Source organism: Hemitrygon akajei, chromosome 2 (assembly GCF_048418815.1).
Source record: "Hemitrygon akajei chromosome 2, sHemAka1.3, whole genome shotgun sequence".
Lineage (NCBI taxonomy): Eukaryota > Metazoa > Chordata > Chondrichthyes > Myliobatiformes > Dasyatidae > Hemitrygon > Hemitrygon akajei.
The window spans coordinates 93,152,949-93,176,143 of NC_133125.1; the positions used below are offsets into that span (position 1 = coordinate 93,152,949).

At 41.3% G+C, this 23,195-nt stretch overlaps 1 protein-coding gene across 1 annotated transcript in view; it reads right to left on the reverse strand.

The window, feature by feature from the left end:
* Nucleotides 1–23,195, reverse strand: part of LOC140714547 (low-density lipoprotein receptor-related protein 1-like) — a 1,940,354-nt gene that overhangs the window by 794,499 nt on the left and 1,122,660 nt on the right. Inside the window, exon 15 of the mRNA XM_073025830.1 lies at nt 15,778–15,900. Coding sequence (XP_072881931.1) covers nt 15,778–15,900 — 123 coding nt within the window. The remainder of the gene's footprint in view (nt 1–15,777; nt 15,901–23,195) is intronic.

Sequence of the window (23,195 nt, forward strand, 5' to 3'; positions counted from 1 at the left end):
CTGATTTAAGGGAAAGGAGTTATGTGAAATATCAGTACCTAAAGTGTTTGTATGGGCTCTGATGATTTTTTTTTTTTTGAGTAGCCAAATTAGGGAAGAAAATAAAAAGGCACTTTTTCTATTTTCTATTCTAAAAATAGAAATTTGTTCACAAGTTTTTATTTTGTAAAGAAAGCTTTATCCTTCAGGTATTTGAAGACATTTAGGTTTTTCATTCATGAGAAACCAGACTGTCTGGGTGAACAATTCTGTAAGATTTCCAAAGCTCTTTTATCAAAAGGACAAGAATCCTCACATAAATGGGCAGTGGTGCAGCTCGTAGAGAGTTGCAGCCTTACAGCACCAGAGGCCCCAGTTTAATCCTGACTTTGGGTCCTATCTGTGTGGAGATTGCACTTTCTTATGGGCTTCGACAAGGTGCTCTGGTTTTCTCCCATATACTGAGCAAGTGCAGGTTGTTTGGTTAATTGTCCCTTGTAATTTGCCCCTAGAGTCTGTCAGGGGAAGTATCTAGAGTAAAGGAACGTGGAATGAATTAAAAATGATATAAAAATGTGATTAATGTAAGAGCAGTGTAAAATGGATGACTGATGTAATGCAGGCTCAACAAGGTGAAAAGCCTGTTTCTCTGTTCTATCTCTTGAAATTCACCTGCTGTTTATTATCATCAGAAAGACAGGTTCAAAACTTCAAAACAACAATGCTGATCAAAGCATTGGGAATTGCTATATTATGTTATTGTCAGCAGTTCCCAATCTGGGGGTCATGGACCTCTTGCTGAATTGTATTAGTCCATGGCATGAAAATGATTGGGAACACTTGGTCTAAGTGAAGGGTTCAGAAATGTCTGCCCCAACTACATACAAACAGGTACTGATGACAGCAGAAGTCACCATCTCCTTACCTAGTTTAATCAATGACAGCCTAACCCCAAAATAGCTGCAATAACAAACACTGCAACAAGAAAATCAATGTTGAACTTCTGAAGCACACTACAAAGAAAGCTTCAGAGACAATCTGACAACCCCAATAGGAACTACAGAGCGTCCTTAGCATCTGAACTAAGATCGTCCAGCAGAGAGACTTCTAACTACTTTACATGGAACTGGTCTGATGAGTTTCTAAGGTTGTCTTATCCGGGGGTGATAGTGGGTATAAGCTCCCACTGCCTACAAAGTGCTCCTAATGCGTGCATCATTTTAACAGCCTCTGACCACCAAGTTCAACTCTTGGCCTTCACGTATGGCTTAGATACTAGGCCAGGCGGAACTATTTCTACTGACAAGAGAAGGGTCAAAGGGGGTCCACTGGCATCTCAAAACCAGTTGCTTTGGACAGCAGCCCGCCTAGGAGAAGGAAAACTCTGATTTTAAATCTCCACTGCCTTGTGGCCATACCCTCCCACAGGAAAGGCTTTGGGAGTAAACTCCGAGGAAGAAACCCAGAGCCGGGATCCCTAAGGCAGTTTGATGTTGTTTACAACCACACTCTGGCAACCTCTGCGATGACACTGACGCCAAGCTGTATCGGTGTTTGCCCCTCCCTTGGACTACAGCAGTGATATGGAGATGGGGACCTGCTGCACGAGCAACAGCCAGTGCTTCAAACCTTCCCACCAAGGCTTGCGCCCTAGAAAGGACACAGTCCACCGGAGGCACAAATCCGTGATCGATGGCTGCCTACTACTGGTCTGATGAGAATCGCCAGGAGATCCAGGAGCTGAGTAACCACAGATGTTCTTTTATTGGAGACTCCCCCACACCTTAAAGTATAAGGAACAAGGTCAGGCACCTACAGAGTGAGCTCCAATGAAAACCCTGTGACCAAAGACAGATTTTGTGTGGGAAGACTGCAAGGGATTCAGCAACTTGCTGATAAAACCCAAACATGCAGAATCTTCAGCACTTTAAAGACCATCTATGGCACAAGGAAACAAAGGGCCCATACAGTGAGAGCCACAAAGGGAAGAGAGTTTATTAGTGAAAGAGAGGCATTGATGCCTTATTGAAACAAACACTTTGAAAAACAAGGTTCCAAGAACAAATGTTGCTGTACTGAAACTACAAAACTTACCAGAGATGAATGTTGGTTATAAATTCACTACCTCTCCTCCCAGAATTGGGAAGAGGGGCACAAATCGGGAACCTCAGAGGTCCTGTAATGTGAACATTGTCAAGAAAAGAGAAATAGGATGTAATAACCACAGAAAGATTGCCCTTCCATCTCCCACTAGAACATCACAGCCTCCACTCCAGAATCAGAATCAGGTTTAATCATTGGACTATGTTGTGAAATTTGTTGACTTTGTGGCAGCTGTACAATGAAATATACAATAGTAGAAAAATGTGAATTATAGTAAGAATATAGTTAAATTAGTGCAAGAATAGAAATTAAAAGGAGTAAGGTAGTGTTCATGGTTTTAATGTCCATTTGGAAATTGAATGGGAGAGGGAAAGAAGCTGGTCCTGAATTGCTGAGTGTGTGCCTTCAGTTTTCTGTACCTCCTTCCTGATGTTAGCAATAAGAACAGGGCATGTCCTTGGTGATGGGAGTCCTTAACAATGTTTGTCATAATGAAAACGTTAATGAAGAAGTTAGATTGGCCCTCTGAATGTTAAAATAGGCCCAGACAATCGGAAGAAAAGAATGCTTGAATTTCAAGTCCTCAGATCCAGCTCAGATCTCATGGTATACTGGACAGTCGTGTCTTTTTCCTTATTTCTACAACACACATCTCAAAGTGCATGAGAGTTGCCATCAGCATTGGCTCAGTATAATTCTCTGAAGTTCTGTGTCTGAACAAGTGACTGTACAGCAGGGTCATCTCTGGATCTATTACTTCCAGCACTAGTAGCAGTCCATCAATTCTTATTTAGAGTGCAATGTACTTCATATTCCTGACATCAGATATCCAACATGGGAATTCCTGGGGCTCCTTCATGGCAACAGAGTGCCAGGCCTGCAGAGAAGATGGTTCAAGAAAGTTCTCCACGACAAAAGGAGAAAATTCCCATCCTGCTTTGATTTAAGCAGTCAAAGGAAACAGGGACATTTGGGATATTATTGAGAGCTGTGAGTTCTTTTTACTCGAAGTGGGCTTAGGAATCAGCATAAATAGTAAAAAAGAAGATACTACGTCTTATACTATCCAGTCACATGCACCAGCAAGCATACAGCATGCTGTCTGCAGGTCCCACACCAGGCTCATGGGCCTTAGGACCTATTGAGCTGAAGTAGAAGTAAGTCATACTTGATCCCAAAGAACTGCCTGAGAGAAGAAGATAGCTTTTCATCAATTTATCTTGGAGACAACATTGTATTAGTGCCTTTGTTCATGTGTCTTCTTGTATTGACCTCAAAAGGAAAACATGCCAGATATTGATTTAGTGATTTATAGGTTAAAAATAACTTTTTGCTATAGTGATAACGTAATTTAGGATGACAATAAGAATGGTGGATATTGCTCTTCTGTTGTTTTTTAAGGCCACAGCAGACAGGCAGGACTTACTTTTCATTAACCTTTGTACTTATGTTAGAAATAGATGCATTGCACCAATAGTTGACCATGTGCTGTTACTCATGTGGATATCTTTCACCCCCTGAAGTTTGGAAAATTGAACTGAGTGCCTTAGAATTAATAAAAAAACTTTAAATGAAAGTTAATCTTTGGTGGGGCCTAACTTTAATTGACTTAAAAGACAGGCTTAAACATAGAAAACCTACTGCACAATACAGCCCCTTCAGCCCACAAAGCTGTGCCAAACATGTCCTTACCATAGAAATTACCTAGGGTTACTCATAGCCCTCTATTTTTCTGAGCTCCATGTAACTGTCCAGAAGGCTTCTAAAAGACCCTATTGTCTCAGCTTCCACTACCATCGCCAGCTGCCCATTCCACACACTCACCATTCTCTGTGTTTTAAAAAAAAAACAAAATAACTTACCTCTGACATCTCCCCTGTATCTACTTCCAAGCACCTTGAAACTGTGCCTTCTTGTGCTAACCTCTGACTATCCACATGATCAATGCCTCTCATCATCTTATACACCTCTATCAGGTAACTTCTCATCCTCTGTCGTTTCAACAAAAAAAACACTGCGTTCACTCAACCTGTTCTTATAAGGCATGCTCCCCAATTCAGGCAACATCCTTGTAAAACTCCTCTTCACCCTTTGTATGGTTTTCACATCTTTCTTGTAGTGAGGCGACCAGAACTGAGCACAGTACTCCGTGGGGTCTGACCAGGGTCCTCTATAGCTGCAGCATTACCTCTCGGCTCTTGAACTCAATCCCACAACTGATGAGGGCCAATGCACCAAAGATTTCTGAACCACAGAGTCAACCTGTGCAGCAGCTCTGAGTGTTCTATGGACTTGGACCCCAAGATCCCTCTGACCCTCCACACTGCAAAGAGGCTTACCATTAATACCATATTCTGACATCATATTTGGCCTACCAAAATGAACCACGTCACACTTATCTGGGTTGAACTCCATCTGCCACTTCTCTGCCCAGTTTTGCTTCTTATCAACATCTCGCTGTAACCTCTGACAGCCCTCCACACTACCTACAACACCTCCAACCTTTGTGTCATCAGCAAACTTACTAATCCATCCCTCCACTTCTTCATCCAGGTCATTTATAAAAATCACGAAGAGTAGTAGACCCAAGAAGAAAAGGGGTGCCAGAAAAGATCCTTGAGGCACACCACTGGTCACCAACTTCCATGCAGAATATGACCCGTCTACAACCATTCTTTGCCTTCTGTGGGCAAGCCATTTCTGGATGCACAAAACAATGTCCCCTTGGATCCCATGCCACCTTACTTTCTCAATAAGCCTTGCATGGGGTACCTTATCAAATGCCTTGCTGAAATCCATATGCACTACATCTACTGCTCTACCTTCATCAATGTGCTTAGTCACATCCTCAAAAAATTCATTCAGGCTCGTAAGGCATGACCTGCCTTTGACAAAGCCATGTTGACTATTCCTAATAATATTATGCCTCTCCAAATGTTCATAAATCCTGCCTCTCAGGATCTTCTCCATCAGCTTACCAACCACTGAAGTAAGCCCCCCATGCCCTCACTTATTTTGCCTCCCCTCCCTGTTCTTTCTGAAACATCTAAAGCCCAGCACTCAAAGTAACCATTCCTGCCCCTGAGCCATCCTAGCCTCTGTAATGGCCACAACATCATAGCTCCAAGTACTGATCTATGCTCTAAGCTCATCCGCTTTGTTCATTAAAATAGACACATCTCAAACCATCAGTCTGAGTGTGTCCCTTCTCTATCACCTGCCTATCCTCCCTCTTGCACTGTCTGCAAGCTTTCTCTACTTGTGAGCCAACCGCATCTTCCTCCGTCTCTCCAGTTTGGTTCTCACCCCCCAGCAATTCTTGTTTAAACTCTCCCCAATAGACTTAGCAAACCTCCCTGCCAGGATATTGGTCCCCCTGGGATTCAAGTGCAACCCGTCCTTTTTTTACAGGTCACTCCTGCTGCAAAAGAGGTCCCAATGATCCAGAAATCTGAATCCCTGCCCCTGCTCCAATCCCTCAGCCACGCATTTATCCTCTACCTCACTCTATTCCTATACTCACTGTCACATTCCACAGGCAGTAATCCCGAGATGACTACCTTTGTGGTCCTGCTTCTCAACTTTCTTCCTAACTCCCTGTAGTCGGCTTTCAGGACCTCCTCCCTTTTCCTGCCTATGTCATTGGTGCCAATATGTACCACGACCTCTGGCTGTTCTCCTTTCCACTTCAGGATATTGTGGATGCGATCAGAAACATCCTGGACCCTGGCACCTGCGAGGCAAACTACCATTCATACTAGTTCTCTGCGTCTACAGAATTGCCTGTCTGACCCCCTCACTATAGAGTCCCCTATCCCTGCTGCCATCCTCTTCCTTTCCCTACCCTTCTGAGCCACAAGGCCAGACTCTGTGCCAGAGGCTCAGCCACTGCCATTTCCCCCAGGTAGGTTGTCTCTCCCCCCCCCACCCAACAGTACTCAAACAGGAGTACTTATGGTCAAGGGGTACAGCCTCAAGGGTGCTCTCTAGCATCTGACTCCTGCCCTTCCCTCTCCTGAGTGTTACCCACTTACCTGTCTCCCGAGGACCCAGTGTGACTACCTGCCTATAGCTCCTCTCTATCACCTCCTCACTTTCCCTGCCCAGACAAAGGTCATCAAGCTGCATCTCCAGTTCACTAACATGGTCCCTAAGGAGCTGTAGCTTGACGACCTTGCGCAGATGTGGCCATCTGAGAGGCTGGGAGTCTCCTGGACTTCCCACATCTGACACTGAGCACAGAACACACATACTTCCTGTCTGTATTCTGCATAGGTAACCTACCTGGCCTCAACACATTAACGGCTAAACTTTGTTGAGCCAAAGCCTTCTAAGTCTGTCTCCCTCTACTCCATCGCCCACTCCTCTGCTGCCCGCTCTATAAAGCTGTCTCCTTTTAAACTCTTCTCGCTGTTCTTACTGGCTGACATCCATGGGCTTGCACAGTCATGCCCCGATCAAACCACTGAAGAAATAACATTATGTGCACTCTGCTAATACCACAAATAACTGGAAACAATGGCAAGGTGACAATGGGACACATTCCAAATGATAACAATCACTATCAATTGCAAGCAGACTTTCTAGCGTCGAATGATAGGCAAAAATCAGTTTGCAGTTGCTTAACAACATTCACCGTATCCGTCACAGTCCTGACCTCAACAGAGAATTGAATTTGATTTGGCTCAGATCTTATGAAGATATATACCTCACAGTGGTTGGAAGCACGTGCTTCTGGCATTGTATATTGTCAGTACTTCCTGTGAGAATATGTAGGTGCATCTGAAAGAAACTCTGTTGAAAAACTCTTCTTCTAATTCAGATCAAACCACTTTTTAAATTAGGTACTTTGAAACTATTGTTTCCAAATTCCATTTGCTCATTCTCTTGATGGCTTTTCTCCCCTAATGGATGCTATATGAAAAAAGCTGTTTGCGTGACTGAGTAACCTCTGTAACCAAGGCTGTACTGAAGATATTTTTACGGGTAGAATTCAGGATTGTGAAACAGCCAAGAGAATTTTAAGACTGAGCAGAATATTGCACTATTAAGGCTGGCCTTTAATCATAAGACCATAAGACATAGTAGCCGAGTTATGCCATTCTGCTCATCAATTCTGCTCCACAATTCCATCACAGCTGATTTATTATCCTTAACCCCATTCTATTGTCATCACCCTGTAAAATTTGACGCCATGTCTAAATGAGTACCTATCAGCCTCTGCTTAAAATTTACTCAATAACTTGGCCTCCACAGCCAGTTGTGGCAATGAATTCCACATACTCACTACCCTCTGGCTACAGAAATTCCTTCTTATAGAAACATAGAAAACCTACAGCACAATATCGGTTGTTCGGCCCACAAAGTTGTGCTGAACATGTACCAACCTTGGAAATTACTAGGCTTATCCATAGCCCTCTAATTTTCTAAGCTCCATGTACCTATCCAAAAGTTTCTTAAAAGATGCTATCGTATCGGCCTCCACCACTGTTGCTGGCAGCCCATTCCATGCACACACCACTCTCTGAGTAAAAAACTTACCCTGACATCTCTGTACCTACTCTCCAGCACCTTAAACCTGTGTCCTCTTGTGTCCATTTCAGCCCTGGGAAAAAGCCTTTGACCATCCACATGATCAATGCCTCTCATCATCTTATACACCTCTATCAGGTAACCTCTATCCTCCATTGCTCCAAGGAGAAAAGGCCGAGTTCACTCAACTTATTCTCATAAGGTATACTCCCCAGTCCAGACAACATCCTTGTAAATCTCTTCTGCACCCTTTCTATGGCTTCCACATCCTTCCTATAGTGAGGCGACCGGAACTGAGCACAGTACTCCAAGTGGGGTCTGACCATGGTCCCATATAGCTGCAGCATCACCTCTCAGCTCCTGAATTCAATTCCATGATTGATAAAGGCCAATACACTAAATGCCTTCTTAACCACAGAGTCAACCTGCGCAGCTGCTTTGAGTGTCCTATGGACTCGGACCCCAGGATTCCTCTGATCCTCCAAACTGCAAGAGTCTTACCATTAATACTATATTCTGCCATTATATTTGACCTACCAAAACGAACCACCTCACACTTATCTGGGTGGATCTCCATCTGCCACTTCTCAGCCCAGTTTTGCATCCTATCAAAGTCCCGCTGCAAACTCTGACAGCCCTCCACACTATCCACAACAGCCCCAACCTTTGTGTCATTAGCAAATTTACTAACCCATCCCTCCACTTCCTCATCCAGGTCATTTATAAAAATCACGAAGAGTAAGGGTCCCAGAACAGATCCCTGAGGCACACCACTGGTCACCGACCTCCATGCAGAAGATAACCCGTCTACAACCTCTCTTTGTCTTCTGTGGGCAAGCCAGTTTTGGATCCACAAAACAATGTCACCTTGGACCCCATGCCTCTTTACTTTCTAAATAAGCCTTGCATGGGCTACCTTATCAAATGCCTTGCTGAAATCCATATACACTACATCTACTGCTCTTCCCTCATCAATGTGTTTAGTCACATCCTCAAAAAATTCAATCAGGCTAGTAAGGCACAACCTGCCCTTGACAAAGCCATGCTGACTATTATACCACTCCAAATCTTCATAAATCCTACCTCTCAGGATCTTCTCTATCAACTTACTAATCACTGAGGTAAAACCCACTGGTCTATAATTTCCTAGGCTGTCTCTACTCCCTTTCTTGAAAAAAGGAAGGCCATCTGCAGCCCCCCCCACCCCCCCAATCCTCCGGAACCTCTCCCGCCCCCATTGATGATGCAAAGATCATCACCAGAGGCTCAGCAATCTCCTCCGTCGCCTCCCACAGTAGCCTGGGGTACGTCTCATCTGGTCCCAGTGATTTATCCAACTTGATGCTTTCCAAAAGCTCCAGCACATCCTCTTTCTTAAAATCTACATGCTCAAGCTTTTCAATCTGCTGCAAGTCATCACTACAATCACCGAGATCCTTTTCCATAGTGAATACTGAAGTAAAGTATTCATTAAGTACCTCTGCTATTTCCTCCGGTTCCATACACACTTTCCCACTGTCACACTTGATAGGTCCTATTCTTTCACATCTTATCCTCTTGCTCTTCATATACTTGTAGAATGCATTGGGGTTTTCCTTAATCCTGCTCTCCAAGGCCTTCTCATAGCCCCTTCTGGCCCTCCTAATTTCCTTCTTAACCTCCTTCCTATTAACCTTATAATCTTCTAGATCTCTAACATTACCTAGCTCTCTGAACCTTTTGTAAGCTTTTCTTCTTGACTCTGTTGTAAATGGATGTCCCTCTATTCTGGGGGTGTGCCTTCTGGTCCTACATTTACCCGATGCATTCTCTCTACATCCGCTCTATCTAGACTTTTCAATATTTGGTAGGTTTCAATTAGTTGCCCCTTCTCATTTCTTCTGAACTCCTGCGAATACAGGCAAAGAGGCACCAAACGCTCCTCATACATTAACCCTTTCATTCCCAGAATCATTCTTGTGAACCACCTCTGGATACTCCTCAAAACCTGCAAATATTTTCTTGTGTAAGGGACCCAAAACTGCTTACAATACTCCAAGTGCAGTCTAACCAATGCCTTATAAAGCCTCAGTATCACATCCTTGCTCTTACATTTTGAAATGAATGCTAACATTGCATTTGCCCTCCTTACCACTGACTCAACCTGCAATTTAACCTTCAGGGAATCCTGCACAAGAACTCCGAATAAAACATTACCTCAATATTGACGTTGCTCTAAGGGAGAATATAAATGGAAAGAAAAGGGAATGGTGCTATATAATTTTGTAGGCAGTTATAGAGGATGAAAAATAGTCAGTGCGATAATATTAAGGTAATGTTTTATTCAAAGAATCAGTGGCAATGGAGATTAAGTGATTCTAGATCTCTTTTTGATTTCTCTTTGCCAAGCCCTATACTGTCAATGTCAATTAAACCTTTATTTTATAGTCAGTAGCTACAATATCTGTCATATTATTAAGGAAATAGAAATCCACAATCTGCTTCCTTTATTATCCTCCACTATTTATTTCTTCTAAATTATCCTGTGTTCATTACAAAGACAACAAATCCTTGGGTGAAATTCAGATTTCATTGTGTTTCCAATCCAAAGCATTTCCTGTATTTTTTCCCTGACTGAGCTTCATACATTTCTGCAGTTAGGAACAGCCTGGAATCCCTAACGTCAAATGTCAGGTTGCTCAGCTGCAGATTTATTAATGCCTTGTGACTTCTCACAGAGAAAATATGGCAACTGTGATTTTAAACTTCCCTCATGGACTGTTGATTGCTGGCTATCTGGTGACCATTTACGCAACACACACAAAATGCCGGTGGAACACAGCAGGCCAGGCAGCATCTATAGGAAGAATACAGTCTTGTACAGTCGACATTTCGGGCCGAGACTCTTCGTCAGGACTAACTGAAAGAAGAGATGATAAGAGATTTGAAAGGGGGAGGGGAGATCCGAAATGATAGGAGAAGACAGGAGGGGGAGGGATGTAGCAAAGAGCTTGAAAGTTGATTGACAAAAGGGATACACAGCTGGAGAAGGAAGAGGATCATGGGATGGGAGGCCTAGGGAGAAAGAAAGGTGGAGGGGAGCACCCGAGGAAGATGGAGAACAGGGAAGGAGTGATTGTGCAAGGGTCAGAGAGAGAGAGAAGAAAAGAAAGGGGGGGTGGGGGGGAGGGAATAAATAAATAAGGGATTGGATAAGAAGGGGAGGAGGGCATTAACAGAAGTTAGAGAAATTAATGTTCATGCCATCAGGTTGGAGGCTACCCAGATGGAATATAAGGTGTTGTTATCCCATCAGTTTGGAGGCTACTCACTCCTTTGCCAACCAACTTTCGAGCTCTTAGCTTCATCCCTCCCCCTCCCACTTTCAAATCTCTTACTACCTCTACTTTCAGTTAGTCCTGACGAAGGGTCTCGGCCCAAAATGTCAACTGTACTTCTTCCTATAGATGATGCCTAGCCTGCTGCGTTCCACCAGCATTTTGTGTGTGTTGCTTGAATTTTCAGCATCTGCAGATTTCCTCGTGGTGACCATTTACAATAGTTTTAGCTTGCTGGATACAGAAGACCTGCCCAGCCCTCTTAAACTTGCTTGGCCTGACACACCTCTTGTCATTGTTCATGAGTTGTGGGGGAAGTTATCTCCTATGAGCTGGCCTGCCAAATGAACATTTATGATCAAATCCTCATGGGTGACTGAAATTCTCAATATTAACATTCTGACTCTAAGAAAAAAGCTGAGATAATCATATAGAATTGCATCTTACCATAAACTTAATCTAATCATGCTCATTTTACACTTGCATTGAGCTCACAGATATAAATAATGGACTACAGAATCCTATCTATTATGACACCATAATAACCTATTTGATATATAGATGTGTCCTTTGAGAAAATATCACTTTTGATTTTCTTTACACTCAATATGGCTTTTAAAAGCATAGAAATTCTATCATTTCTGAGGAAATATTTGCTCAACTTAAGTAGTTAATGAGGGTGAATGGAAACACTCACTGAAAGTTGAATTTTATGTATAAGCTCTCTCCCAGAGATGCATAAGAAAAATTTAATAATAATTACAAGGAAGAACAGAGATGGCATGGCAATTTAGTAACAAAACTCAGTCCAGAGCTTGGACTAACAATTCAGAAGCCTGTGAACAAACTACACCATAGAAAGTTATATACCATATAACAATGCTGCATGGATAGAGACACCTCAGCCTAACCAGCCCATACTGACCATGTGCCCACTCAGTTTGTCTGAATTTCCTGCATTCAGCCCATATCCTTCTAAGCCCTGCCCCACCATGTGCCTATCCAAGTGTTTCTTAGTGATACAACTGTACCAGCCTCTACCACTTTGCCTGATAGCTCATTCTGAATACTCACAATCATCTGCATGAAAAGTTGCCCCTCAGATCTTTTCAAATCTTTCCCTTTTCATGCTAAATCTAATGCTCCTAGTTTGGGCCTCCCCTACCCTGGAGAAAGTGACATTAACAGGTGTGGAATTTGAATCAGTTAATAGTGTGGACATTGGAAAACAAACATTTAACCATTTAACCTCAAAAATAAGGACCACAAAAACTACTTAAATGGCACAAGAAAAGTCTGCAAGCCTGCTCCACCATTGAACAAGAATGTAGTTGATCCTGTTACGAAGGATGAACAGCTCTGATGGGCAGAAGGGTGCAGGGTTGCCCATGTCCCCCTCCCCTGGGAGAATTACAAACCGTTACTGTTGCCAGGCTGTTAATGAGAGAGAAAGAGATGGAACAAAAACATACTGGGACTGGAACATTTGCTTCAGACAAGGGCGAGATAACACCGGGGGAGAGAGAGACCATATTATGACTCCTGTAAGACTTACGGTTCCAGAGAGGGCTGTTTACTTGGTACCATTCTGTTCATTAAAATTCCTCAGTGGACAGATGGAGTGGGCTGGTTTGATGGGCTAAGCCATTCAAAACTGATTGACATCTGAGTAGGGATAAAAGTGAGGTCTGGGGAGACTCTCCTCAGACGCACCAAGAGACACAATAGTGAGCACTGTTTAAGTGTTGGAACCCATGAGAGAAGTGTGGGGCTTCGGAGACCGAACGAAGGATCTGTCAATTTTAACTCACAGTGTTTATAGCGAGGCCGGTGGGGGCTTGTGTGTGTGTCCACCCTTGCCTGGGTGACGAGTCCACCATAGAAGAAAGATCTAGCTAAAGGACAGAGGGGTCATAGCTGAATGGCCACAACAACACATCGACGGATCAAGAACGTAAAGGAAGGTTTGACTGGCTGTCACTGTTTGATCGCTCTCTCTCTCTCTCCAACAATTACAACACATTGACCAACAACTACCTCAGCCTGTATGAACTGAACTGAACTTTATATTCACATATGACAATTCATTATCCCCTAGACATCGATAGAGCTTGTTTATTATTGATTATTATTATACCCACACTTTTAGGTTTAGTATTGCTAACGTGTATTATCTGTATATTTGCATTGTTGATATTGATTTGTATATTTTACTAATAAACACTGTTTTGAAAATAGTACCAGACTCCAATGGATACTTCTATTTTTGCTGGTAAGACACCCAGTTACGGGGTACGTAACAATCCAATATTCCTAAAGTCAACTTTCCTGCCCTTTCCTCTGAATTCTTATTTCAGTAGTTGCTTAGAAATCTACATGTTCCAGCCCTAAATGTACCCAAGTAATCTGAGCCCATAGCAAGCAGCTGTGAAGGCACAGCCTTCTGAGAAACGAATGTCTTTGCCCTTTGTCCTGTTAGCTTGGATGTCTACAAGAAAGAGTGATACAAAAGTGTGTGTGTGTGTGTGTGTGTGTGTGTGTGTGTGTGTGTGTGTGTGTGTGTGTGTGTGTGTGTGTGTGTGTGTGTGTGTGTGTGTGTGTGGAGGGTGAACAAGCAGACAATATCCACTTGTGTTTATCTCTTCCTACAATTTTACCTTTTTACGTTTACTCTTTACCTATTATTCTCCTTAAGTACCTTGCTTAATCTTGATTCATTCAACCCTCGCTTTCAATCTTTTCTCTGTACTGAGATCGATTCATGTCACGAATTACCTCCTTCAGGGTCAGCCACTGCTTTCTGTTGTAACTCCCTTTATTTAATTTAAAAACAGAGTGGCCTCGAACCCAAGTCCTCTCAAATTGAAGACAACAGTTTATCATTCTATCGTCACTATTATTAAACCTGCTGCATGGCCTGTTATAAAAACAGAAATGCTGGAAAAGCAAGTCAAGTCAAGTCAAGTGGAAAGAGAAGGCAGCTAAAGTCTGAGGTAGGAGATCCTTCATCAGAATTGACAAAGAGAGGTTAAGGAGCAGTTTTCGTTACATACTATCATATCTAAGATTGCCTATTTCCTGGATCCATAACATATTGCTCTAACAAATGAGCACAAATGTATTCTGAATTTGTTAGGGACCTTCAAACATCCTCAGAGGTAACAATGATTAGCAACACATCATCATCCACAACTTTTGCCATCTCCAAAGGGATTTTACCACTAAACATATCCAAACCTTCCCCACGCTCCACTTTCTGCAGGAATTTCTCTTTCCACGATGCTCTTGCTCATCCCTCCCCACTAATCTCCCTCTGGCGTTTATCCCTGCTAGTGGCCCAAGTGCTACACCTGCCCAATCACCAATTCTCTAACCACCTTTCAGGGCCCCAAACAGCCCTTGCAGGTGAGGCAGCACTTCACCTGTGAACCTGCTGGGGTTATCTATTGTGTCTGGTGCTCCCAATGTGGCCTCCTCTACATTGGTGAGACCTATTGTAAATTGGGGAACCACTCCATTGAGCATCCATGCTCCATCTACCAGAAGCAGAACTTCCCCATGGCCACACATTTTAATTTTAAATCCCATTCCCATTCTGACCTGTCGGTCCATGGCTTCTTCTTGTCCTAAGATGATGCCTCCCTTATAGTGGAGGAGCAACACCTTATATTCCATCTGGATAGCCTCCAACCTGATGGCATGAATATTGATTTCTCCTTCCAGTACATTTTTCCCTCCTCCGCTCTTCTGTTCCCCACTCTGGCATTTTTTCTTATTTTTACCACTTCCCCTGGGTTCCCTCCTCCTCCTCTTTTCCCTCTGATCCATTCTCCTCTCCTATCAGATTCCCTCTTCTCCATCTGTTTACCATTCCCACCCATTTGTCTTCACCTATCACCATCTAACTAGACTCTTTCCCCTCTCACTCCTCATTTTTTTATTCTGGTGTCTTTCCCCTTTCATTTCAGTGCTGAAGAAGGGTCTCGGCCTGAAACATCAACTGCTTATTCATTTCCATAGATGCTGCCTGACTTGCTGAGTTCCTCCAGCATTTTGTTTGTGATCCTCAAAATGTTTGGGATCTTAAACACCCTCATCTGCAGTGAGGTAGAGTATAGCATACAAATGCAGGGCAAAAGAAAAGGCTGAAGAATTCACAACCAACTTCACAAGAAAAGGCAAATAGGTGAACCAAATTGATTCCCTTCTAAGATCACTGCCATTGCTGAAGCCGGTCTCCAGATAAATCCATTCAATTCCCCTGATATCAAGAAACAATTGCACTGAATGCAACATATTGTAGGCTATAGGTCACATAACATCACAGCTCTAGTACTGTATACCTTTCTTCCAGAACAGTAATGCCTCCAGCCAAATCCAATAAAATTACAATACTGGCATCTACACAACAATGTCCACAATTGCCCAGGAAGTTGGTAAAATAATAGTACAAAATATAATCTGTTCCATATGGAGAATGTGGAAAGTCAGTCCCCCCAGTTTCATGACATCTTTACCAGAGTTCTTAAAGACTGTGACTTTATGACTTCAGCTGCTTCAATTCCATCATTAGGTCTGAAGTGTGAATGCTTGCGAATAATTCTGCAACAATCACAAATCATCAACAAATTAAACTGTTTGTCCCTGCGTGCAGCAAGCTTCATTCGCCATGTCAGAAATGCAAGATCAGAAGGGCTTCCTAAAGAGATCTGCTATTTTTTCAATTATTTCCTTATCTTTGTACAGTACAGTATCTTCTTGTAAAGTCCAGGCTAGATAGGGATAAAGTTTAAAAATAAACTTCAATGACAATTGGAAAGAGAGAGATGAAAAATGATGAACTTACATTTGCAGGTAACATTGTCCTCATCTAAGTATTGACCATCAGCACAAGCACAAACTCTGCCTTCAGGGATGATTAAACACAGGCCATTGCATCCACCATTGTTTCCCCGAGTTGAATTTTCACCTGAAAAGACAAAGCACAAAGTCAGAAACTATGGTTAAAGGACTTGTTCATACTTGATAAATATGCTTGGTTTCATATCTCTGCAATTGGCAAAGGTTTTATAAACATTCTGAATATAGCAGATATCCTATTATTACTGAAATACTGCAAAATAGTATTTTTTTTACTATTTGTGGACAAAATTTAAGTATTGTATTCCTCTTCTTCCATTGTCCAACATCTGGCTAGTACAATATCTCTTTGTTAAAAGACTCTGGTTCATTATTATGGACCAGGGCATATTTAATACACTTTAAATAAGCTTATATTGGTACCCAGAACAGCAACCTGCAAATTGGGTATGTAATCTCATCTCTGTCTACATGCCAATTAGACATGCCATCCAGGGCCACAATCTTGGAAAGACTGAAACACACACATTACTGTCAAAAACAGTTCCCAGCATATTTAGGCAATTCCACACAGTCAGTCCAAATACTCAATCCAAGCAAAAACTTTTGAGGAGAATTTTATGTTTGTAAATAATGTTATTTATGGTGTTTAGCTTTAAACATCGCAATGTATATATAGCTGCTACTTGGGTTTCAAAGCTCTAAGCTTGAAGTTAATTTATTATCAAAGTACACATATGTCACCATATACAACCCTGAGATTCATTTTCTTAATGGCATTCACAGTAACTACAAGAAACACAATAGAATTAATGAAAGACTGCACCCAAAAGGATGGAAAATCAGTGTTTTCAAACAAACTGCAAATACAAAATAAATAATAATAATAACTTTGGGATGATATCGACAACTGGTATCATCCCAAAGTCACTACACAATAGAATTAAACAACTAGGCCTACAGTGTGATATTTATGTAGATCTCCTGAAAGCCACAATACTAAACCCCATCAGAATAGTCCTGGTAATTGAGAAATGAGGTGCTTGGCTATGTCTGTATGCCTGTTTTTACCAGCTTGAGCTGAGAAAATATATAATAATAAATAAGCAATAAATATTGAGAACATGAGATGAAGAGTCCTTGAAAGTGAGCCCATAGGTTATGAGAACAGTTCAGTGATGGGGTGAGTTGAGTAAAGTTATTCCCTTTGATTCAAGGGCCTTAAGGTTGAGAGGTAATAACTGTACCTGAACCTGGTGATGTGAGTCTTAAGGCTCCTGTACCTTCTTCTTGATGGCAGCAGTGAGAAGAGAACCTGTCCAGGGTTGTGGGTGTCCTTGATGATGGATATTATAATATATTAAAATTATGTATTATATTTAATTATCTGGATCATGTTATCTGCATCCACTGTTATCAGACTCTTGAATGGACCTCCTCTGTGATAAGACAAACGCTTGCTGTAACCTCATAATCTATCTTGTTTTGATCTTACACATTACTTACCTGCACTGCATGTTCTCTGTAGCTTTTGCACTCTATTTTGTATTGTTATTGCTTTACCCTGTTATATCACAGTGCACTATGTCATGATTTGAACTGTATGACAGCATGTAAGACCCTGGTTCACGTGACAAAAATAAACCAATAATATATTGCAAAGAAAGCAGTGCTCAGTAAAAATCCCTCTGGTTTTCACCTTTCAGTATCCTAGTGTCAAACTGTGAATCAATTTTTAAGTTTTCAGCCAATGGAACAAACATATGACCAAATATTTCTGAGCAACAAAGATACTTTTTAAAAATACTATTATATTTTTGTTTCATAATTTGGAAAGAAAATGTTAAAATTGATTCACAGTTCTAAATTCAACACAATAAATTGCATTCTTATGAAAGGAGAAAATAATGACAGCATGTTGGTGCAGATCAATGGTTTATGGTTAACAACCGATTTATGGAGGAAACCGCAAAGCACTATAAGAAACCAGCAGGTCAGGCAGCATCTATTGTGGGAAATGGACAGTATAAGTTTTGATTTGAGGCTCTTCATCTAACATGTTAATGGATATAGTTTAGATAATTTTTTTCCAGATAAAAACTACACTATACATATTTTATAATTTTTTTTAAAGAAAAAAAAAAGTTCAGCCTTGCTACAAGGCAGACATACCAGTCTGATGTCTTTTAATGGACATAAAATCAATTTATGTATAAGCTATCTTGTATGTTTATATTTATTGTGTTTTTTGTGCTGCATCAGATCTGGACTAACAATTATTTCATTCTCCATTAATTGTTTATTAGAAATGACATGAAACATTAATCAATTCCAGGTGACTTGCTATCAAGTAATTTAAATGTTGGTGAATCTCCCTTATATTCACAAGCAATCAAGACCATTCAAAATTTATCAACAAAATTAATTCCAATGCAAAAGCCTTAGAAAACATGAATTGCCTGAAAATGTTTTCTTTCTTTGAAGCTACTTCTCCCATTGAAACAAATGTATCTGCTCTTCCTATGCCAAGTTAACTGGGAAAATCTTCCACATGTTTGTTGGGGAATTAGCACTCTTAAACACTGGACTTCATTGATAAGATGGAAACCAGTATCAAAGCATATTGATAGCAAGAAAGTCTCAAAACAGAACTTCGTTGGGCATCTATTCTTTGGGCAGGCAAATCTTGGTAAATGTTTAATTCAACTACACATTAGTGCTTTAGTCAGGTGTATAGAACAAAGTTGTTTGTTTTTTTTGTCAGGTTTGGTTTTGTGGGAAAAAGTATAAATGGATAATCATCAGGTGTGAAAAGAAGACTTCAGTGATGCAAGACTACAAGTTTTGTTTCAATGGAATCGGAAGCTACAGGGCAAAAGAGAAAGATACACAAAGTTAAAATCCAAATAAAAAGTGCAGGCTTAATCGCTTCCAATGATTGAAGGAAATGCAACAAGTTTGTGATGAGTCTCAAGGGTGGATCTGCTGATTTTATTTATTTATTTATTTATTGAGGTACAGTGCAGAATAGGCCCTTCCGGCCCTTCAAACCGCACTGTACAGCAACCCACCTGTTTAATTCTAGCCTAATCATGGGACAATTTGTAGCAACCAATTAACCTCCTAACATGTACATCTTTGGACTGTGGGAGGAAACCGAGCACCCAGAGGAAACCCATGCGCACAAGTGAGCAAACTTACAAACTTTCGTACAGAAGCCGCCAGAATTGAACTAACTCCAAAGTGAGATACCCAAGCAAGAATAGCATCACGCTAGCCACTACTCTACGATGGAAGTCTGTTGAAAGAAGTGAACTAAAAATTGCCCAAAGGGAGCAAATAATAAAAGTACAAAAGATGAAGTGTGCACTCTTCATTTGGTGCCATAATGATGTATTCCATTCAAGTACTTCTATATGTAACCCGTAGTGAATTATTTAAAGAAAGAATGCTTTATCAAACAATATATTTACAATATTACTCAAATATTACTGAAATATCAAATGTAAAACACCCCTGCCTGCTTAGTATAAACTCCAACTCAATATAGAATGCATTCTATATATATATATGTACATATACTGTATATAAATTATATACTTGTAAATTAGCTACTATATAGATATCCACAGCATTGTAAATTTTAAATGATCCCATTCAAGCCTAAGGATTTAATCGCGGTAGAGGATTGCTTGATAACACCTTTCCTGATGGGGTGGGGTCACTTTGCCTGGCAGGAGAGTCTTGTGGCTTTGAAACAATCCAAGTTCCGGGGACTCCTCCATGGTGGATGTTGGAATTGATTCTGGGACTGCAGGAAGTGGTTTGGACAGCTCTGGACGTCCTTCTTCTCTAACAACTGACCCTGCTCTCCTCAAATTATTGATGTGTCATCTTCAGATGATCAGATGCAAACTCCACTGTGTAGAAGAGTGCTCCAGTTCTGGCCTTAATCTTTCCAAGTACCCACTTCTGATCATCTCTGTAATCCCTAGCAGGGACTGCTTGTCCAGGAGTGAAACATCAGAACGTCTGGTATGAGGGTCCCTGGATTTGTCTCAGCTGTTTGCCCGGCAAACATCTTTTGAGATTGAGTTTGAGCGGATCCAAGCCTGACCACAAGGAATGACCCAGGAACAGCAGAGCTGGTGAGTTGTTGGTTGGAGTGTGCTGCATTGTGATATGCAAGGAGGAAATTAGTGAGCTACTGATTCTTTGTCAGTGTAGTTTGTCTTGCTAATATTGTTCATAATCAGTTTTTAGATTCCTGGCAAACCTTTCCACCAAGTTGGATGACATAGTGCAGATGTAATATGTCTTATTCTATTCACTTTCAGCAATGGCTGAAGAATTGGCCATAAATTGTGGTCCAATGTCACTTGGTAAGTGAATCTGGAAAATCAGTCCTTGAGAAAAGGCTTCTCAACACATCGAGAATGCACGAGGCTGTAGTGGAGGCCATTCGGAACACTCCCTGCCACTTTGCAGCTGCATCCACTATTACCAACCAATTTATGCCCATGAATGGTCTGGCAAAAATCACATGAATCCTCTGCCAGTAATACAGGCATCTTCCCAGGGTTGGAGAGGCATTGCTCTTGGCAACCCAACAACCCAACCCAACCCAAGCTGATTGATCTGCTCATCTTTTCCAGCCCACCAAAGCTTCCAGCCAATGCTCTCACTTTGACCACACCTAGATGATGGGCATGTAGATTCTCCAACATTTTAGCTCGTGGCTTGGATGGTACAACAACTCTCAATCCTCACATATGGCGAACCCCGTCAAGGGCAAGTTCTGGAAAAATGAGGAAATTGAATTCCTGATGTTCATTCCAGCCATTTTGGGTTACCATGCAGACCGCAGACAGCATGGTATCTTTTCTGGTTTCCTTTTGGATCACCTCTGCCGTAATAGGGAAAATATATCAAAGGGAGTGTCCTCTTTTGTAAATATTTCAGGTATTTCTTCTTCCAAGGGTAAACAGAACAACCCAGCAGCATTTGAACAATTAGTTATCCTCATGAATTGGATCTTGTAATTGAGTCCTCCAAGAAACAGAACACATCTCTGCATTTGTGATGCTGCTCTTTGCAGAACACCCTTCAGTGGATTGAAAATGGACATTAGTGGTTGATGATCAGTAATAAGGCTAAGCTTTCTCTTCCATTCAAGCACTGGTAAATGTTTAACACCCCAAACCTGATTCAAGGACTCTCTGTCCATCTGTGTGTAGTTTTGTTTTGCAGCAGTAAGGGAGCATGACACAAAGGCTATGGGGCATTTGCATTCATCACTCATAACATGCGACATGACTGTACCTCTGTCATAAGGTGAGGCATCACAGGCATGCTACACAGGATGCTGTGGATCATAACGTGAGAACAGTGTCTGACGTCATTATTTCCTTTACCTTTTGGAAAACAATCTTGCACAGTCCATTGCCCTTTCCTTCCCCATCTGTAGCAATAAACTCAAGGGGTGGAGCACAGTGGAGAACAGCTTTGGCAGGACCCTGTTAGATTAAGTGACAAATCCTAAAAAGGACCACAACTGTGACACGTCCTTTGGCCTTGCTTGAATTTTCGCGACATACTGGTGTAATACTTGTGCGTCAATGGTGTAACCACAGTAAGTGATGTCTGGTTTAACAAATTTACAATTGTTGTATTGTGCTCTGAGCCCTTAATCTTCTTACTGGTTTAATGGTGTTTGAGATTTTGGAAGTGCCCCCTGTCACCCTCACCAGTAACAATGATGTCATCCAGGTAACAATGACTGCCTGGATAGCCTTGCATTGCCTGGTCCACAGCTTCCTCCAGAGGGCAGATGCAGATGTTATTCCAAAAATAAGCCTATTATAGTGATAAACCCATTTGTGAGTGTTTCTGGTGAGAAGCCCTTCCAATTCTTCTTCCATCTCCATCTGTAGTTATGTAGGTAGACCTCAGCTAAGTGTTTGCTGAAGTGTCTCTATCCTGGGCAGAGTGTTTTGATCTACTTTCAGTACTGGGTTGATGGTGATCTTAAAATCACCACAGACCTGAAAGACTTATTATTCTTGGTTACTGTGATACTGCCCTTGGGCTCCTCTCAACTTGGAAAGAATTATTTCAACCTCAATGTGGTCTAGCTCACTGGCTACTTTATCATGGATGGTATAAGGAACCGGACAGACTTTGCAGAATTTGAGTTCAGCAGTTGCATCTAACATTATTCTACCCCTGATATGTTTAAGTTTTTCAATGACATTCTTGAACACTTCTCTGTCGTCATCCTGTACCTTTCTTAATTGGCTTTCAGTTGACTCTATTGCAGGGTTGTGAAATGTAAACAGTGGTGGATCTTTAAAAATGTTGTATTTGTCTCAGCTAATCATGCACCCACAATGCTGGCCCTTCTGTTTTTATCACATACAAGCTCAATTTGGCTTGTTGGTTGTTGTAATTCACTGTTACAAATGTCATTCCCACAGGAGTTATGTTTTATCCACATAAGTTCTTAGCCGGATGTCTGCAGGCTTCAGTTCAGTGTCTTTGAAATGCCATTCAAACACATTTTGTGGAATGACTAAAACAGCCGAGCCAGTGTATAATTCTATCTTAATTAATTTGCCATTCACTTTTAGTGTAAACTACATCGCTTGTCTTTTGTTAGTTTTCACATATTGAAACTCAAGGCTACCCAGTCCTGTGTCACTCTCATCATTATCAGATTTTTCATCAAAGTGTGCAGATTAGTGTTCTTTTTGAAACTGCAGCTTGACTTTAGATCTTTATCTTTCCTCTGTGTAGTTCATTTATTTTTGTCTGCCTAACATGCTATTTTTATGTGTCCTACTTTGTTGCATTTTCTGCAAATTTCACCTTTAACTCTGCATTTGTCTGATGTATGTGAGGCCTTGCCACAATAGTAACATAATATATTCTGCCAGACAGGTTTCTGCTTGGATATTGCAACTTTGTTCACGCTCACTTTCATTCCTGACTTCAACTCAGTTTCATCTCTTTCAGCTGTTTTGATACAGTTAGTTCAACTGCTCTTTTAAATGTAAGTTGTGCTTCACTTAGGATCTGTTTTAGAATATTTCCTTGTAAGATTCCACAAATTAAACAATCACTCAGTGCATCATTAAGCGCATCACTGAACTGATAATGCTCAGGCAATTTCTTCAGTTCAACTGCAATAGCTGAAATGGACTCCCTGTCCTTTTGAATCTACTTCTGAAATCTAAAGCATTCTGTAATCAACAATGGATTTGGTTCTAAATGTTCCTGCATTACTTTCATGATATCAGCAAAGGTCATTTCAGCTGGTTTGGTTGGAGCAGTTAAACTTCTAAGCAAACTATATTCCTTTCTACCGAATGCACTCATTAAAACTGGCTGTCTCTTTTCATTGGC